The following is a 19,300-nucleotide window of genomic DNA, read 5'->3' as shown; positions in this document are numbered from 1 at the left end:
CTCTCTCTTGCTCTTTCTGTGTGTGTTTGTGTGTGTGTGTGTGTGTTTATCAAGGCAGACAAAGTTCGCCTTTGTGCTTGTAGGTCAGTGTGTCACTGTGCCATGGCCATGATGCTTACGCATTTTGACAACCTCTGAGTGGGAAAAAAAAACAAAGTAACTGTCTTCCATTCCAAAAGCAAGACAGATGCAATAGATTCAGTTGTTATACACGGATACAGTGGCTCTGCCTCTCCTTCTGTCTGTGACTCTTAATAACCCCGCAGACCTCGGGGTCAAGGGGCAGACACAAAAGAGCTTGTATCTGTTTAGGCAGCAAGTCTCTGCCACCCAACAACAGGAGAGGCAGAATAAATATGTGTGAAATAATGCATGGTTATGAGTGAGCGCCACGCACACCTTTCCACCATATTAGGTTTTTATAATTGAATAAAACATGGAAGTGCTCTGAACATCCCCTCAGAGGGAAATGGCAGTCACTAAAGCATAGAAGCCAACTCAATAAAGAATTGCAAATGAATAAATGATGAGGAGCAAACGAAGTGTGGTATATGAGAACAAGGGGGTGATTTACTCTAAAACAATATTTGAAACAGCAGGTGAGTGAAGGGCAATAATTACATTGTAAAAGGAAGGTGGTTTTGAAGTAGTCGGCCTCCCAAGAATTACTGCTGGGCTTTGAATTAGGTCTGTTATTTTTAAACCGCATGTTTTTGAACCAGACAGAATATAGACTCGAATCATATACAAACATGACCAGAGAAACATCTCTGTCAACCATATTTTCAGTTGCAGACATTGTACACATACACACACACACACACACACACACACACACACACAGCGAGAGAGACAGAGAAAAGCTGGGAAAGGAGGTACGCTCTGAAATATCCTGAAGGTCCTTGGCAGCATTAGAGAAAGGCCTGGGAGGTTAGGAAACATCAAATCAATGCATTGTAATGTGAATTGACTGCTGACTTTGATCATCTGCCTTGGGAGTGCTTTAGCATTGAGTGCTGTCACACTGGCTGGGTTAAGCAAATATGGCATGGGCTGAAATGGAGAGAGATGGGGTGGAAGAGACAGGTTAGAATGAGAGTGAGAAAAAAGGGATATGTGATGCCTGGATATCATCAGAGAGTAATGGGCACATTAAAATTCAATGTCTGCTTGGTAAATGGCATACTGTGGTTGTTATGCATACTTAAATTGATTCATAATTACAGATAGTGAATGCATATCTATTAACGACATGAGGAGGTGCTGGCCCTGTTTCTTAATAGAATAATCACACTTGCACTGTCGCCTCAGTGTGCGGTATATTTCTTTGAAAAGACTGTAGTGGTCAGGGAAAAAAAAAAGATTTTAGCCCAGACTCAACTGTATTGCTGGGCAGACAGCTGATACCCTCCACTCAGCCCCCCCTCCAAAATGATAGGTCAGCCCTGCTTAGTGTCAGAAGCTGCTGATATCCTAGCTCTGAAAGTGGAAATGCTCTTAAGCCTTTCTCCTATAATGGAGTGGCCAGTCTAATCTTGCCCTCTCTGAGGGAGAGCAGGTAAGGAAGAGAGTTTTTTACCACAACACTCTGACCTTTACTTTGGCACTATACTGTCCAGATTACAGAGCAGTGCATGAGTGGCATCCTCGCTCTTTTGCCTCTGTCCCCCAGCTGCAGCATCCAGTTTCCTCAGGAGGATGTCCCTCTTACATAAGGCAGTGGGAAGTTTTTGTTTTGTGTCTGATAGAAAATCTGTAGCTGGGATTTAGGGAGAAATGATTAAAACAAACTGTTAATCTCATCCATAGATTATCCAGTAAATGTTTGTATTTTATCCTTCTATACAAACATACTGTAAGCAAACTGAGAGAGATGGACAGAGAGAGCTCAGATGGAGTATCTGACAGAAAAACACAGTGCAGTTATGTCACTCAGACAAAGAAAAGACGAGGGAGGGCCGATAAGCGTACAGGAAGAGATAGATTCCTTGAGTCAAGCTGGAGCAGCAAAGAGAAGCCCAAAACCTCTTGTCACTGTATGAAAAGAATAGCAAGACGACCCGTAGGTACTGGGCTGCTAGGTGCATCTCCTAACAAGCTGACTGTTCAAAGGCTTTTTAGTGCTCTAGAGAACATGAAAGGCATGTTTAAAAATTTAAAAGCCCGATCTGTTCCAGTGCTATGGAGCGGCAGAGGGAAGCAGATTTTTACGTCGCCATAATTCCCCAGTTGCTTGCTTTGTAAATTAATTAAGATGTTTATGACAGCTGCTTGCACCTAATGGAATGCTTATAGACTATGCTATTAATTATTACTGCTGGCCAGGGCTCCAAGCTTTCATATTGCTGAGAATGTATGGCTGCGGCTGCAGTATAGATGCAGTCCCAGGCTCAACCTCAGACCTCTCCTGACTTTATGATTGCAGTGTCACCTGCAAGTGTCAGTGGGCTGCTTGTGCATATGCTGAGGATGTCTGTTTGGCCATTTGTGTATTCTGCATGCCCTTCATAGCACATGTCTGGATGACTACATGTATCACAATGGTGACAGCTGTGTAAGAATAATGTAATGTAGTTTTTTTTTTTTTTTAAAGCATTTACTGAAATGTGCAGTATTCCACAAAGTTTACACTGAACACCACAGGGAAGGTTAGAACTGCCTTTGTTATAGGCCAGTATTATGATTGCTGAAGCTGATTGGATGTTTCCCTTGTGTAAAGTGCAAAACTCCCTGCCCTATGTCTGTCCTCTGTGTAACCTGGCCTCACTGTAGGATGTGTTATCTTGCTGTGCCTCCTGGACAAATGCCATGTTTTTATCGTGTAACATTAGAAGTGTATATTAGGATTGTCATCTCCCTACTCAATAAACCAACCAGCCCTTCCTGTTACCTTGTCCAGTTTGTTAGTGCAGGGCAATTGTACCGTGAACTGTAACTGACCTCCTGAGCCTGCAGGAAGTTCAGTAGTTTGCTCCCTACTGTTAACTTGGCTCTGGAGTGGAGATTTGTTATGCTTTTGGTAAGAAAGAAAGCACAAACAACTCAGCTGCTATGCCCATGAGTGTGCAAATGCTAGTATGGCTAATTATAGTTCCTCTTTCATATGACTTCACCACAAGTTCTTTCACTGACATTGTTATGCAATGGCATAAGAATAACCCCATCGACAGCAGGAAGCTTTGTAACGGCAAGATACAGTGGGTAGATTTTTTTTAGATATGAATTGTGTATACATTTTAAATCGCTATATGAGCTTATTGTTTGGTAGAAATTAACTAAGTATATTTATTCAAGTACTGTATTTGAGCACCATTGTGTGTTACTTTTTATGCTGCTGCATACTTCTACTCCAATGCATTTCAGAAGTAAGTTCTATTCATACTTAAAATTAAACCACCCAACAGTATGTAAATTAATTGGAATTATTTGTAACATTAAATGTGGTATTGCTAAGACACACAGAAATAATGAAAAAAGTAGTCATAGAAATACTCTGTAGCATATTACCACTGCTAAATGTGTATGGGTCATTTCACTTTAGTGTCATTTATTCTGAGAAAAATAATCAGATAAAATAAGGGGAAAAAATCATTCTTTAGTTTAACTGGTCACAACCTGTGAAGAGGGTTTGCAAGCAGACGCTTCTTTGTTTTAAGGGGCCACGAGCCAAAAAGGCTCGGAACCACAGACATATACAGTATTATTTCAAAATGACGAACAGATAGGATCCCTGTGTTTATCAGCTGTCTAGTTACAATGTCGGTGGAAAGTATCCCTCACAGGCTGTGCATCCAGACAGCGCACCCTGTGGCGTCAAGTTACCTAGGAGTCAATGGGACAAATAAATAACGCAAGACAGCTCACTGTGTTGATTACAACATGTGAGGTAGGTTTGTATCCCTCTATCCCCGCAGAAGGGAGGCATCATGTCTCTGCTCTGCAGTGCTTTATCCCGTGTTATCCTCCGATTACATTTACATAGAGAATGCAGTGGGGAGGGAGAAGGCAACAAACTGAAGCACACTCCACCTGCACCACAAGAGGCGATGTGTGAAATATGTATTCAGTCTTTCATCAACCTCTTTATCTGCTACGCATGGATTATCCTTGTGTGTAAAGTCCTCTGTTGTGTTAGCTTTGAAAAAGGAGGAGGAAACTGTGATCTGTGTTCTATTAATCATAGTCCAGCTCCGTGGCTGTCCCGTTATCGCACATGTGTGTAATTACAGGGTATTTGTGCTTTAAGCATGGCTCTGTTGCCTGGAAATGGAAGAGTGGCTCCACTGATGAACTCCCTGCTAATAGGACTACCTTTGATCTGCATGGAGCATGGAGGGCTTACAGAACTCGCAGGTTTTAATTATGAAATACATGAAAAATAGATGCTGCACTAAGTGCCGACCATGACTGCAGTGAATCACAGTAGCAGCGCGCTCAGCTAGTTTGCCTCTGCTCTTCCTTCCTTTATGTCCTCCAGTGCTCAGAAATACCTCAATTGCCTCAGCCGTCTCTCTCTGACTCAGTTCGTTACTGCGGAGAAGCGAAAAAGACAAGTCCATGATATTAATTAGTGGATTGACAGACATGTAATTCATCTCAGAGGAAGTTTTCATTACATGGGAGGCTTCAGAGGGGCAGTTTGGCTTATTGGCAAGTGCTAAGACCAGACCTAATGGGGCTGCAGTTCCCTCCCTTTTGAGCAATTACAGCCAAGTCCTTATCAGCAGAGCCACGAGTCCACTGTTGTGGGACCTTGACTTCCAACACACTCACACAGACTGATCCTTCCCAATAGACCCTTGTTCATTAGACAAGTGCCTGCTGTACTGTACTTTACTGGATGAGATTTGAGACTGAATGAGTGATAGTAATGAAAGGGTTCCAATATATTTCTGAGTCAGCCTTTGTAGAGCTGATATTAGCTGACATTAGTTTGTCATCAGAGCTCTAGTCTTCCAACCCCCCCAGGTGATTATACAAGCAGTCTTGCAGGTACAGCCTATTGACAGAGCTTGGACAGCTCTGGTAACAGATTGTCACTAACTGTCAGAGCACACATCAACTCATCTATTCTAATGCCGTTTTCTGCAACTGCCGTTCTTGAGACGACATGAAACACACACTGAGCTCGGACTGGAGAGTTGAATAAACAAATCTTGAGCAACACTTCATCTGTTAAAACGACACATTTGGCAAAAGCAGTCTACTGCTGTGGTTTCCTTGAGTAGATGGCCTGTGAATCATCCTTTGCAACCACACATAGAAACCAAAGAGAAAAACAAAACAAGCAAGGAAAAAAATGCAATCTCAAGCACCTGTAGGTCTAAGATTGTCTTCATTTAACTGCAGTGCGCTGCATGTCTTGAATATTTAAGCTCTTCTGAGTAGGTTAGCCCAGGGGAGAACATCTCTATTGGCCAACTGTATAACTCTTACAACCCATTATTGTAAAAAGTGCGTAACTGGAGTGTATGCCTCAGGAGTCGTGGGTAATTGTATTCCCCCTTTAGATTTCAACCTGTATTGGGCTAAGGTAATATACTGTAATGTGAATAGAAATTCACACGTGTTGTCTCTGGGGAACATTACTGTTGTCTACTAGAGAGGTACAGTAGAGCAACCTCTAACCTCTACATTATAATAATGGGAATTGTGATGCAATTTTCTGTATACATTCTGTAGATAAAAAGGATATACAGAAAGGTCTAGATTATGTTTTCATGTAATTACACCACTTGAAATAAGCTCTCCTTTGACATTTCAAATCTATGTAGTTAAAGACTTTATATATAAGTATGTAAACACAGTCAGTGGTGGCCTGTGCAGACTGCTGTTCAGTGTAGCTCAGTCACAGTAAAGTAAGCCAGGGTGGTCTGCTGAATGTGGTTTGTCTTTATTTATGGTGCGGGCTGAAAGGCTATTGGGTTTCATGTGTGGTTGAGGCTGGATCACTGGGAGATTACCGCTGGGCTGGGAACCGCCAGCGCAAAGAGTACACAGAGGCCTGCCTGTGCCCCTGGCCTCACTTTGACCAGCGCCCGGGGCCTTCCTGCATCCGTCAGGCCCCATGGGACCGGCTCACACTCGGAGGAGAATTGCTGTGTAGTATAGCTAGAGCTAGGATCAGACTGAACAACATCAGAGCAGCAGAAACCAAAACATTTTGTCTTTTTTACCTGCAGTACTGTACTGAAATTATGCCTTAGTGGTTTCTGATTGAGCTGTTCCTTGTTTAGTCTGTAGATGTTTGATGAATTTTACTTTACCATAGCTAACCTTCGATGGTCCTCTGAGCGTGTTGCAGATAAATACTGAGCACAGAGAGAGCGCAGTGATAAATATTAGTACAACAGTGATACCAACTACTCTCTTCAGAGTAGTCATTAACAGTAGGGCTGTTGGTGCCATGTTAGAGCCTTGAACGTTGTACAACAAAGTCGTTTTTTGGGAGATTGTCATTTTTTAAGCTCTCAGCTAAGTAAACCTGTGCAGCAGTGTCTTACCAATAACAATAGCACTTATCGCGTGTTCCCCGCGGTACAATTAAAATTCCGTCAGAGTCTTCAATCTGCCTCCCAGCCATGCCTGCTGTTTCTCGGCCCTCCTGGGCCACGTCAGTTCCTCTGCTGCAATGTATAATTCACGAGCCACCAAACAGCGCTGAGGACTCACCTGGAGACTCGCAGGCCCAGCAATGCAGAACTGCATTGGGGGTGGGGGGTGTGGGGGTAGATGTAGGGGGAGACATTTGTAAGGGGCGAGGTGCATGAGACATGGTACCTCAAGTCAGCCAGGGCCTCTGTGATCCCAGGGTCACCCTGATAATGTCACCTTTCCATTGGGATCTTCCAACTTCTTGCCTTTCTCAGAAAGGCATGTATCCTTTTTATTTTTTCCTGACCTTTCTCCTTTCATCTTCTGAAAGACAACTGTGGTGTCCTCTAAAACTAATTTGGATGTATATCTTCTATTTGCAGACAATTCCATAGCGATGCATTGAAGTAACCTGTGGAGTCTCGGAGTGGTTGCTTTTAGTTAAAACCAATTAGAAATGACCAGAAATAACAGCGCCTGGAGACAGAGAAGTCATTTTTCTCTTGAGCCTCCCCAGAGAGTTGGCCTCTCCATGGATTAAGTGTTTTAGTATATTAGGGGGCAGCTGATTAGAATCATTGTGCTTTTTTAATCATTAAATTTTTGCATGTATAGTTTATAGCAGTATAATAGCTAATAAGGCTAAGTGTGTCACAGCAAAAGGGAGGATTGTTTAAATGACTTTGTGTATGAAACTTGGCCTTCACAAAGACTGCCAAACTTAGAACAGCACAGAGGTCCTTGAATCAGCTCATCCATCTTATTTTATGACTTTTGATGAGATGAGCATTAATGCAAGAGCAACCTTGCATTATATCTTTGTACTTTGGCAATTCTTTATACCGCCTGAGCCACTGCTTTACTTTAAGAGTTTTTTTTCCCCTTTTAATAAATGTATGAATCACTGAAGCACTATCTAAACAAGTCACTTCCTGAATATTCTAGTTTTCTTCAAGCTTGAATTCATATTATGTTGAATTTCTTATATATGCAGCTCCATAAATCACAGCAAAACATGCTTCCTAAACAGTTGGAGCTGCTGTTTGGAGCTTTGTGATGGCTAAGAAGAGAAACACATTAATTGTTTCTAATTATTTTCTCTCAGGAATGTAGCGGCCATTTGTCAGTCGGGCAGGCAGCAGCAGTCAAAAGATGGACTACTGAATGTGGCTCCATCTATCATTCTTAAGATGACCATGGCTAAGCCACCATCATTAACCAGCAACCTCAGGAGTAGCCTAAAATTAACAGTCCCATACAACTGCTGTCATTAAGACAGAATAACCAAACCTTCTCATTATTGTTTGACAGTTTTTTTTCCATCTAAGAGGCCTTATTAACTGTAGAGTGTGTGTACTTCTAGCATTCCTAAGGCCTATGGTATTGACCCGTATTTCCAGTAGGTGTCTAGCCCGTCCCTCACTGGGCCCTCACTGGCTCTTCCTGCAGCTGGGTCTGTTGCACCGGCTGTGTCCTTGTGTGCGGCGGGCGTGCAGCAGTGGCATGTGGAGCAGGCGGCAGGAAGCGAACCTCCCTGTCTCCCCAGACTGAACAGTGAATGAGGATAAGTGAGGAGCGCCAGTCAATGAATCAAGCAGCAGGAAGGGAGCAGCCAGGGGGGGAGTGTGACGTCCCCACGGGAGAGGCCTCGCATTAGGAACTTCCTCGTCTGTGTGTTTCTGGCACAGGTTAAATGGATCGCTCCCATTAGCGCGCTGAGAGGACAGCTCCATTATATGAAGGAGACTGTAACTTTGAATGTCACGGTGCAACAACCCCAGAGCACGCCTCGTCTCCCAGGGAGGCAGGGTGACAATAACCATCCATGATAATCATTCCCTGTCAGGCTTTAAGGAACCTGAAATTATGACGTACAGCCTGCCGTGCGCCTCAGACTTCATTACAGCGCTGTCACTTTGAGTCGCCTGCGATGGCATGGTGCTCCACAGCCGGCTGCAGCACTGTGGCTGCCAAACCCCAGACTCACTCTCCTCCTGTCTAAGTGGCATGTTTACAGGATGTGTGCCCCCCTGCAGATAGATGTGGTGGAGGTTAACCTCCAGTCGCCTGCACAGTTCCTCTCTTCCTCTATAGCATAGGCAAAGCCTCATGCGAACATGTGCTGAATTGTTTACCCATGCAAGGGGAAAATATGACTGATCAAAGACCACATGGTGACAACTGTCCCTCCTACCACTGTGACAAATGGTAATGTAGAAATTAGAATTCAGCAGCAACTTCATGCACACAACTAGCTTGCCTTTTAACTTCAATTTCTATTATTGCTTTGATAAATAAATAAATGCCAACAAAGGACATAGATTTTTGTAAAAGGTGGTCTGCAAGCTGTAAGCATGTTTATAGCAGCCTGTTTGTCAGCCAAGGAGAGCTTCACCTCCAGACTGACCTCTGAACCTGCCATCCAGTGGAGAAGACATGAGCTGGCAGGCGTTGCCAATGTCAGTGCCCAGAGCTAACTCCTTCTTTCTCACCGCCTGACTCATTCATTGGCTTTGTTGCCCCTTTTCCTTGCCACCTCCAATCGCAGGGCTCTGAATGACACATAGAGGAGGAAGTGGGTCCGCTAACCACCCCCTCCTGCTTCCTCAAACCTGCATAGCAACAGGCGGAATGAGCCCTTGCTGTAAACGACAGCAATTGTTTTCCCCCTGCAACTTAGAACATGTTAATGAAGAGAATAGTTTTCCTGTTATTAGTTGGTTGGAAATCAGTGAGTGGGAGACTCCTTTTTACACACACACTGATTCAGAAGATGCAAGTAATGACTGTGCAGGCTGTTTCTGTGTTTCTTGGACTTTATCATTTACTGCACATGCAGGTATATGTTTGTTTTAATTGTTTGTTTTTATCTCTTTCTGTGCATCTTGATTTATTAACTTAGTAATAAAACCGCTAAAGGTACACTGTGGAGTTTTTGACCACCAGTGGGAGTGCAGAGAAATGATTTGTTGAGCTGTTCCCCATAGCATGCGCATGAGCATACACTTGCAAGCTACGAGCACGGGGTATACTTTTCTGCTGACTGAGGAGTGTGGCTACTGCATATTGACAACTACTGCCAGTAACACCCCATAACAAGTAGAAATGTAGACAAAAAAAGAGGAAGTAGGCAACCGCTAGATGATTTAAACAATCAAAGTGTCAAAACAAAATAGGAAATTTTCACAAGGTAGTAAATGCATTCAAAATTTAGTTGTTTTTTTTCCGGTTTTTTTTTCCCCTTAAGGATACACACAATACTTGGTAGTGAGAAACCTCCAAAGTCCACTAAAGAAAACAGTGTTTGTTGACACAGAAAATTCCCCAGAGTACCTTTACAGTAAATACCCCTCTTTAAATAGACATTCAGATTTAATATGTTCACTACAAGTTTACTTAGAATCAGAGTTAATGAAAAAGAATTCATCCAATAAACTGTGTTTATTATTGTGTATTAATTAAGAAATGTAGAGATTATAGAATAATTATCAAAGAATGAAAATCAGGAACTTTAGCCTTTATATTGTTAAAAAATGTTACCTCTTGTCTTTATCAGTTAAGGAGACAGTGACAGCAGTGTGGTTTGTGTGGCTGATCTTGGGTGAAAGCACACACATAAACTGTACACACACCCTCACACTAACTTGGGTTTCTCTCACTTCCTCTGTCATAAACATTTTGCAAAGCAAAGGCTTGTTAAGAACCTTCAAGATCTCTGGTCAGGCAGAGGCACATTGGTTAACACTTCAGAAGAAGACAGGCACTGGCATTTAGGTGTAATCTCACTTTTTGCACCATCTGTATGTACTGTAGACTTTCTATCACATAAAGTAACTGTAGATTAAATAATGTATCCTGTCTAATTGTCACCAGACTCCAGACTGTTAAATAGAGAGTGTCTGTTTCGTGTGTCAGTAAGTAAGGTCTGACAAAAAGCCAGGAAAAAACTGCCTATTTGCTATTTCCTCCTAATACAGTTTCCACTGAGCGCACCAGCTATGTTCCTTACATGGTGTAAGAAGTTGTCTTACCCATCAAAACAAAGAGCCAGTTAACTGCTTTAAAACAGGCTTTTACAGCTGCCTCATGTTGCAGCACCTTGACACTGCAGCTCTTTAATGGACCATCAGCTCTCGCTGGCTTCCACGTCTTTTGATTGAAGTGTAGAATTAAGACTGGATTACTGTTTATTTTCTCCTTGCGTAATGTCACAGTTGGACAGAACAGAAGCTTTTGGCCACGAGCACTGGAACAATGCTAGAGCTCCATCACAGACTGCTGGCCCCTAGGTGACTGTTTTCCCTCTTTCTGCTCAGTGGACTTGATATCGGTTATGTGTTTCTGTGTGTACGTCTATAGGAGGCTGAAGGGCTTATTTGTTTTCCCCCTCGTTGCTCTTTGACTCGTTTCCCCTCAAACGTGTCTGAAACATTGTTATCTCCGGCCAGACGCCTTTTTCACAGAGAGTTATTGAATCATGTCAGCTCGCCGTCCCCCGAGTTTCAAATGCAAGCTGTAGAAAAATTAGCCATTGCTTCCGCATGACAAGTGGGATCTATTAGTGTGCTCTCGCCCTGCAAAGCATGAGCATCCAGCGGGCCGCTGGGGACCACGGCTGGCTGTGCGCCCGTCCACGTCAGGCTCCTGGGGCATTAGACCAATGTTGCAGACAGGAGGAGCAGCCGGAGCCACAGCGAGAGCCGAAGTGGCTGATTCGATGAGTTGACACCCGAAGGGGGCGAGGAAGGGCAGCGTTGAGCAGCGGAAGCCCAGATCCACCTCAGCCTCAGCCGGGTCTGACTCACACTGGTCAGACTGGCCAACCACACAAATCAGTATCTCATATACAGTTGATCAAATCTTTTCTACCACTGCTACTATACATTTCCTCTCTGAGCTGTATTAGCCAGAGTGAGGTTTACAATAAATTGGTTAGTTTGAACTGATGAGATGAGGATAATTTAGATCCTTCCTGTTCCACCACTCATTTAATTTCAAAAATGTATGCCATTTTCAAGATCCGTGATCAGTATAACAATTCTCAAACTGAAAATGTTCACTTATATAAAATCTGGGGGGACAGAGATTACAGCATGTTCTTACTTAATTGTGTAGATGTAGTCTATAGGCATGTCTCTCCTTCCGTCCTAAAGACTCTCTGGATTATTTTCACTTTTCAGTCACTGAAAAGTGTATATTAAATAAAATGTTGGGATGTTCATCAGTCAGCCTCAGGTCTGATCAGTCTCACAAGACTGGAATAAGATGCTCCACACTCAAGCTTTTTAAAACCAACTTAAAATGCTATGATATGTACAAATAAAATTAATTAATTTAATCAGTTCATTTGTGTTTGAATTACCCTTTTGTCTCCTGCTTTCACATACATTTTTTTTTTTTTTTTTGTTCGTGCTCTCTGTTGAAAAAGAGGCCCCTGATCTCAATGAGACTACCTGTTTAAATAAAGGATTAACTAACTAACATTGAGGTCAAAGTGCCTCCATCCTGCTCTGGGCCACGGGCTTAGTCATGTGCTTGGGCCCAATCAGTGTGGCTGCTCAACACATTAGCATTCCAAATGTTGTTTGTTTTAGTATAAATTTTCATTCATCGCCCACGGAGGATAGAGTTTCAGCCACCTTGTCGTGGATGTTGATGTAGCATGGCTGTAGGTCAGACACCAGTCTACGCGCATAATTATCCCGAGCCTGCCACCTCTGCGACCTTGGACAGTGACAGTCTGTTGGACCACAGGGTCTCCCTCTTCATCACCATCATCGCTATCAGTCAGCCATAAGCAGCACTCTGTGTAAACTGTGGTTTTTGCTGAATATTTTACTGTTGTTTTTGTTTGTTTTCTCTTCACAGGTATCTCAGTAACAAAGAAGACACACACCTGTGAGTACAAAGACGTATTTATTACTCAGTTTGTCGTTTCTGTTACACTACAAGTTTAAAGCTGTAAAAATGTCATTTAATTCCATGATAAATCCTATACTTAACGTGGGGGAAAAAAACAAATTCTTCATACGTCATATACAGTAGAGAAGATAAGATCATCTTGTTTGTGTTTAGGTTGACACTTTTGTCCATCATTGCCCATAAACATATTATTGCCTCACTAGTATTGTAATAAATCAGTACCGTCATTTAGATCTGTGCCCTCCACTCTCCCCATTTCGTATTTCTCCATCTCCATCCTGGGGAGAATATGATGATAACCCCAGAGAGGAAATTAAAATGCTATGCAGTCTTATGACTGCTTGATAATCATGCACAGTTGAAGCAGACAGTGTGCTGAAGCTCCCCTTTGTTTTCTGCAAGGCCTTGCAGCTGAACAACACGGATGTGGTGTTGTGTGGTGGTTTGTAACCTCTGAGGCTGCATTAACTACCAGAGTTTGTATTCTTCAAGTACAGATCATATCACTAAAATTGAAAGATGCAGACGCAGAATGTGACACATGTCTCACATATGAGATGCAAAGCTTCTTAGTGCACTACAACAATAGTACACAGGCTCTGCCTTTTTCCAACCATCACTGCCTTTTCAATTTCAGTCTGCTCATGAAGAATTGATGAACAGTCAAACCTGTAGAAATCAATGATTTCCAAGAGATTTGTACTGTATTTTGACACGTGTGAAGTGCAATCGAAAAGGCATGTAAAAACGCTTTTGTGTAGTGTGCGGCAGTGTGTGTCTGTGTATGTGTGTGTGCATCTGTGCGTGTGTGTTCATACCCCACTGTGTGAATGGAAGAAACTAGCCCTGAAGGCTATCCTTTTGCTCTGATCACTCTGATGAAACTTGTGGAGAGGGAAGGCCAGAGGGCTTTTCTGTAAGAGCGGTCGGAGTGTTTCAGATTGTGAGAGGCTGCATCTCGCCCTGTAAAACACCCTGGCTCTTTCTTACATCAGACAGCAGGGCAAAGGATATGATCCTCTACGCTAGACAGCTCTACCTTACTCAAACAGCTCCGTCAAAACAGCAGCATGATTGTGTGTTAAGCTATTTGCTTGTCTGGAGGGGCAATGTGTTTTTTTTTTGTTGTTTTTTTTTCCATGTGTGTGTGCACGAATACTTGTGTTTGTGTCAGGATATCTTCAAGGTAGAGCAGAAATGCTTTGACCCACCATCCACCGCCCCACTATCTTAATTAGTGCGGCGCTAAGCACCTCTACACCGGAAGGGGGCTCAAATCAAAGAGCATGATTTAGGAGTCTTGGGTTCAAAGCCCTGGGCAGAGACTGGACTACGCTGTCTCATTTCAGTGAGAAATATTCAAATCTTGTCCATGTGAGGAAATCAAAGTAAAGCCCCTTAACAAGTAGTTGATTGCTGTGCCTCACAGACAGGAAGCGGCTGTAGAATCTTGTCAGAGCTGTGTGCACAAGAAGTAGTTCAAGGGCCAGTTAATGGTCATTGAGAATGTGGAGGGAAGGTCTTTTTCAGAGATGCCCAGTGATTATATGGCTGCTGGAGTAATAATGAGGGAGATCGCTCTGCCCTACATGGTTATAGTCAGGCTGTAGATCTATTTCTGTTCTCGGAGTGAAAACATTGGCTTCCCCACTACGCTGGTCCTACACTGCTGCTCGTAATGTGAGCTTGGCAGCCTTGCTTGGATGTGTATGTGTGTGCAAGTGTGTGTGTGTTTAAGTGTGTGTGTGCGTGTGTTTAGGAGGTCTTCCCAGTCCAACCCAGACCACAGGGATGGGCCGTGTCTCTGACTAACTCCCCACTCTGCCTGAGTGATCAAACTGCTGGAAGCTCCCCGCCATGCCAGTCCCCTCATCAATATAAATTACAGGGGCAGCTGTTCACTGGCAGACTCCTCTCCTCTCCTCTCTCCTCTCCTCTCTTCTCGTTTCCTCTCTTCTCGTTTCCTCTCTCCTCTCCCCATCTTTCTTCCCCTACTTCCCTCTTCCATCCACTCAACTGGACTAATCATTGAGCCATCAGAAGGTGAGGCATTCGAAATGAAAACAGATACTTTTATCACTGTGCCAACGACTGTGATGTCCTCTCTCCCTCCGTTCAGTACTTAGTTGGATTTACCGTCTGAGGCAGCACCCTCTCTTCTCTCTCTCTATCTCCCCTTCTTTCTTCATTCCCCATAAGGGGCGGCCCCTCGCTGTCACTTTCTTTCACCACAAGGCTGTAATTCTCAGCAAGAAGTCAGCTGTGGTTTTCCTGTACATTTCCCTGACAGTTTTACATCTGCTCTATGGACTTTCCGCTGCTGTTGATGTATCTCTAAAACTGCCCCGTGTCAAAAAGAGGGTGACAGCAAAAGATCAAGGGCTTAAATTTTGTATTGTAGGGCTTTTCCCTCTCTCTCTCTCTCTCTCACTCTCCTCACTTTGATGGTGGACACAAGATACGTGCCGTCACCTTCTCCTACCTCGGCGGGGCTGCGTTGCCGTGAGATGAATTTCTGTTTGGACCTGTTGAGAGAGATGGTGTGGAGCAGAGGATCAGATGCAGCAGCTGATTACACTGAGATTAGACGTCTCACCTCTAATCTACCATCAGCAGTCTGGGGCTCTGTCTCACAGCTCGAATAGCAGAGAGCTAGCTAACGCGCGCACACACACACATAGGTCATGTAGCCAGGATGCTCTTCCCCGAACAGAGCAGATCTCCTGATTACCTAGAGCTAATCCTCTCTCTCTCTCTCTTGCTCTCTTGCAGCTGTAGATGTACAATATACTGATTGTCTGTACTGACTGTGATACACAGCAAAACAAAGGCTTGCATATCCACATTAAGTCGCCTGTTTTTACAGTGTGCTTTTTAAAAGATTAGTCAAAACATACAGGACAAATTGACACTACACTATTATGTCCAAACAAGATACAGAGACACCTTGGAATATATTTTATAAATCCAGCACAGCAACACCCTTTCTGCCCCCTTTCTGAAAGTCCTAATAAAGGTTAAGTGCCACAGAGGGACTATTCCCTATTATTCAAGCACTATTCATGCAGTGTTATTGTATTTGTTTTCATTGTATTTCACGGGTCTTTGCATTATTCTGCCGTATTAATGTGTAGTATGTGTAGTGTGTGTCTGAGTTTAGATTGGGAATAGAGTGGCCAGAGGGAGGCAGTAGTATAAATGTAACTCCGGGAAAGGAGGAAAGGAGACAGACGAGGCTTCTCCTCCTCAGTCTTTCAGACGAGCTGTAGAGTCCCAGTTTTTTCTCACACTATATTTATCTCCATTGTGGTGACAGACTCCTTACACTGATTGAGAAACATGGCCTTGCTCCTGCATCTTCATTTATTTGCTAGCAGCTTTTGTACTGAGTTCCTCTCGTCGGAGATCTGCGCTCACATAGTAAATAGCACAGCCAATCTGTTTTAAAGGAACCAGATGATTCAGACTCGTGTGCACCGCCTTAGAAAAACAGAGTGCAAAGTTACAGTGAAATTATATCAGTCATTGAAACTCGCTCGAAGTTATGAAGCAAGAGTTTGTAGATTTCATGCCTTTGTGCATTTGAAATTTCTCTCATAAAAGTAGTCTGGTGTGTGTTTGGAAAAAAAATATGCTAACAGCATTATTAATCCCAATAATGCTCTCTGTGTTCATATGGCACAATGACAGCTTTTACCCTTGTGAAGCTTCTGCTTTACCTCTAAATGACATGGCAGATCCCTCTTGGATTTCTGAGTTGTAGAACGCTAATGCATTGGCTCTGTGAGTTGAGATATTTTCAGTTAATCAAACATGAGATTTATGGTCCTTAATAGTGCTGTACATTGCCAATTTAGGAGAATAATATGTCCCAGTTGCTGTCTAATTTTGCTTGGCAACAGGCGCACTCCTGTGGAATCGCCCGGGGCAGTGTGAGTTGTCTCTGCATAGCTCAGTGTTCCATGCTCAGTGGTTGTTTGAAGGTATTTCATCACATTGTTGCCTTGATTCAGCTCTGTGGGGATTTGTTAGTTGCACTCATGTGGGAAGTGCATCCAGTACATTGTTAAGCTAGGGCTGATAATGAAGATCAGCCAGCCAGAGTCCCCTGAGCTACGCGGAGAGAGATAGTCTAGTGAGACGCGCGGGCACAGACATAGCGGAGCAGGACGAGCACACACAGCAATACACAGAGACGCAGAGGAATCATCAGCACAAAGCATACAACACTGAACTGTGCTGTAGTGTATTAGAGTAAAAAACACAATACAGTAGCACATACAGTACATAAGATTACTATCAAACATGTTAGACTCTGTTGTTCTTATAAAACACTATTCCAAGTTTGTAAAATTGGCATTAATATGTTTAAATGTTAGTTGAGCAATATTGCAATCATTTTAATGTTGTTCCCTGTTTGTTCGAATTGAAATTGACAATGAAGGGCCCCACTAAGCACAGCCTCTCTTTCTGTGGAAAGTTATTTGATTCCCAGCATGGCACTAGAACTCGTTGTTTCCTCTTCTCACAGAGCAACATTGAACGCTTAAATTGACACAATCTTTTCTCCCTCTGTACTGTAGGTTATGTTTCATCTTACTCTATTTGTTTGTTCCACAAAAAGAGTATTTTCTTTTTGGACATTTGGGTTTAATCTATAATAGACGGCTATTTTTTTTTTTTCTGAAATAGGTCAGTGTAATCACAACAGTGAGGGATGGACAGCCACTGTAAAAGGGAAATCAATAGAGCTATCTATTTGTCGTAAACCAGGCCAGCATGATTTTTCTCCATTTTTCCTCTCCTGCCATACTTTTCCCCACTCCAACACAATATGGCAGGTCTTCATTTTTCAGTAAAAGCATTATGTCTGCCATTTTGTAAAATTGCAAATGGCCTTTGTACATGCACTTTCTTTGCATAAGTTTCTGTGGGTAAGGACGCTCCTTTTTATCACCTCCTGGGGGCCCACTGTGTTTTATAAGGAGAGGAGTAGTGAAGGGAGCTGTAGGGGTGCACGACAGCTTTTTTGTGGGGCTGGGGGGTGCTCTGCTTTTGTTGGCTCTTAATCTGGCTCTTCTCTTGTGCCGGCTCTTTCAAAGAATTTGAGCCGCAGTGAAGAGAGGCCTCGTCAGCTTTTCCTCACCCCTTTCCCTTTTGTGTCTCACCCAAAAAACTGAAAGGCCCCCTTCTCGAGGTGTTGTCAGACCAGAAAACAAGAGTAAGTGACATGTGACAAGGACACAATGCTTGGATGGGCCAGCCAAAGTAAGTGGCCCCATCTGCTGTGGGCGATTTCTCTTCTGCCGGCTGTCCGCCGCCTCAGGTGAGAGAGCGGGCCGGGGGGAGCAAGAGTCTGTGGCGAGATTGGGAGGCGGCTGCCAGGCGAGAGCAGTTGGCACGGCTGGGAGGGCACGGCCGGCCTCACAGCCTGCCTCTGTGCACCATCGGCCTGGCCCTCGCACAGGCGCAGGTTATCCGTCACTCATCAGGTTTCCGATGCCTCATCACTTTCCCATGGTGTACATGCGTTCAGCACAGGACCAGAGTGTCAGCATGTAATGAAAGGTTTGATTCATGGAGGGCGACAGAGGCGGAGGTCATAGAGCTCCTCCAGATATGATCCTGACTGATGCTGATGGGGAAGCTTTAAGATGGGGGCCATAATTAAATGTCCTTGTGCCATCATCAAGTTCCTTAGTCGCAGCCGTACACACAGACTGTTCTCTCGTGCTGAGAGCTTATCATCCTGACTGGTGTGTATGGGATATTGATGGTTTTCACTTCTCACTGAAGTGCACTGAGACAAATTATACTGAACCCCTGAGTCCCCTCCAACCCCCCCGCCCCCTCCACACCACCCAAAAAAAAAAATCTATTGTCAGAAATATTCTACTATGGATTTTTTAGGATGTGAAAATTCTGATGCAACACCGCGCATGAATAAAGACGGGTAAAATTAACATATATAATTTAATTCCTGAATTATTCAGAAGAATGTTGTTGAATAAACCATGTAATGAGAAAGATGTCCCCAGTAATATCATTCTCTTGCAATATCTTGTGAGTACCATTTCAGGATCAATAATGATCGACACAGTGCATCAAAGAAAAAAAAAAAATGTTGGGACAAAACACAACAAGCTAGACTGTTTGCGTCAAATGTTTACTGAAACCAAATTAGATACATTTAAGGTGAGACTCATATTTTCCAGACAAATAACGTTATTCTGTGCAGAAGCTAAAGTGTAAAAAAACAAAACAAAACAAAACCAAAAAAAGTAACATCTACAGAGAAGAAAGCAGAAGTGCTCACAAAAGCTTTCGGTGATATTATACATTGACATTTGTGCTGATCGCATTGTGCACATTTTGTTGAATCTGCTTTATTAGAGAAAAGCTGTTTTTTCCCCGTTGCTATTAATTTGTGTTGCTGTGGGTGTGCCTTTTTGAGAACAGAGAGATGTGGTTAACCCATTGTGAAGTTAGCCGTCATCATTAAGATTCTACAGATAACAGGCATGCGGATTTCTACTGCTCAGCATTATAGGATCCCAGACATCAAAGGCAGGTTTTCATTCTACTGTGTCTGCGGCAGGGTGGAGGGAGGAAAAAAAAACACAGGAGAGGAGTTATAGAGTCAGGAAAATAAGGCAGATTGGGGAGAAGAGAGGAGAGCATCTATACGTACCTGCGTGTGAGTCAGGTGACACAGTGCTGTTTAATGTGTTTGCTGCCAACACAGGGGTCCCTCCTGCATAGTTAGCTTCTTGCTAAATTGGCG

General features: G+C 43.3%; 1 protein-coding gene across 1 annotated transcript in view; it reads left to right on the top strand.

Moving 5' to 3' along the window:
- roraa (RAR-related orphan receptor A, paralog a) overlaps positions 1 to 19,300 on the top strand; it is a 177,455-nt gene that overhangs the window by 103,543 nt on the left and 54,612 nt on the right. Inside the window, exon 2 of the mRNA XM_018680516.1 lies at positions 12,463 to 12,492. Within this exon, the coding sequence (XP_018536032.1) occupies positions 12,463 to 12,492 (30 nt within the window). The remainder of the gene's footprint in view (positions 1 to 12,462; positions 12,493 to 19,300) is intronic.

This window comes from Lates calcarifer, linkage group LG10 (assembly GCF_001640805.2).
Source record: "Lates calcarifer isolate ASB-BC8 linkage group LG10, TLL_Latcal_v3, whole genome shotgun sequence".
Taxonomy (NCBI): domain Eukaryota; kingdom Metazoa; phylum Chordata; class Actinopteri; family Centropomidae; genus Lates; species Lates calcarifer.
This window is presented reverse-complemented; position numbering and strand designations above follow the sequence as displayed.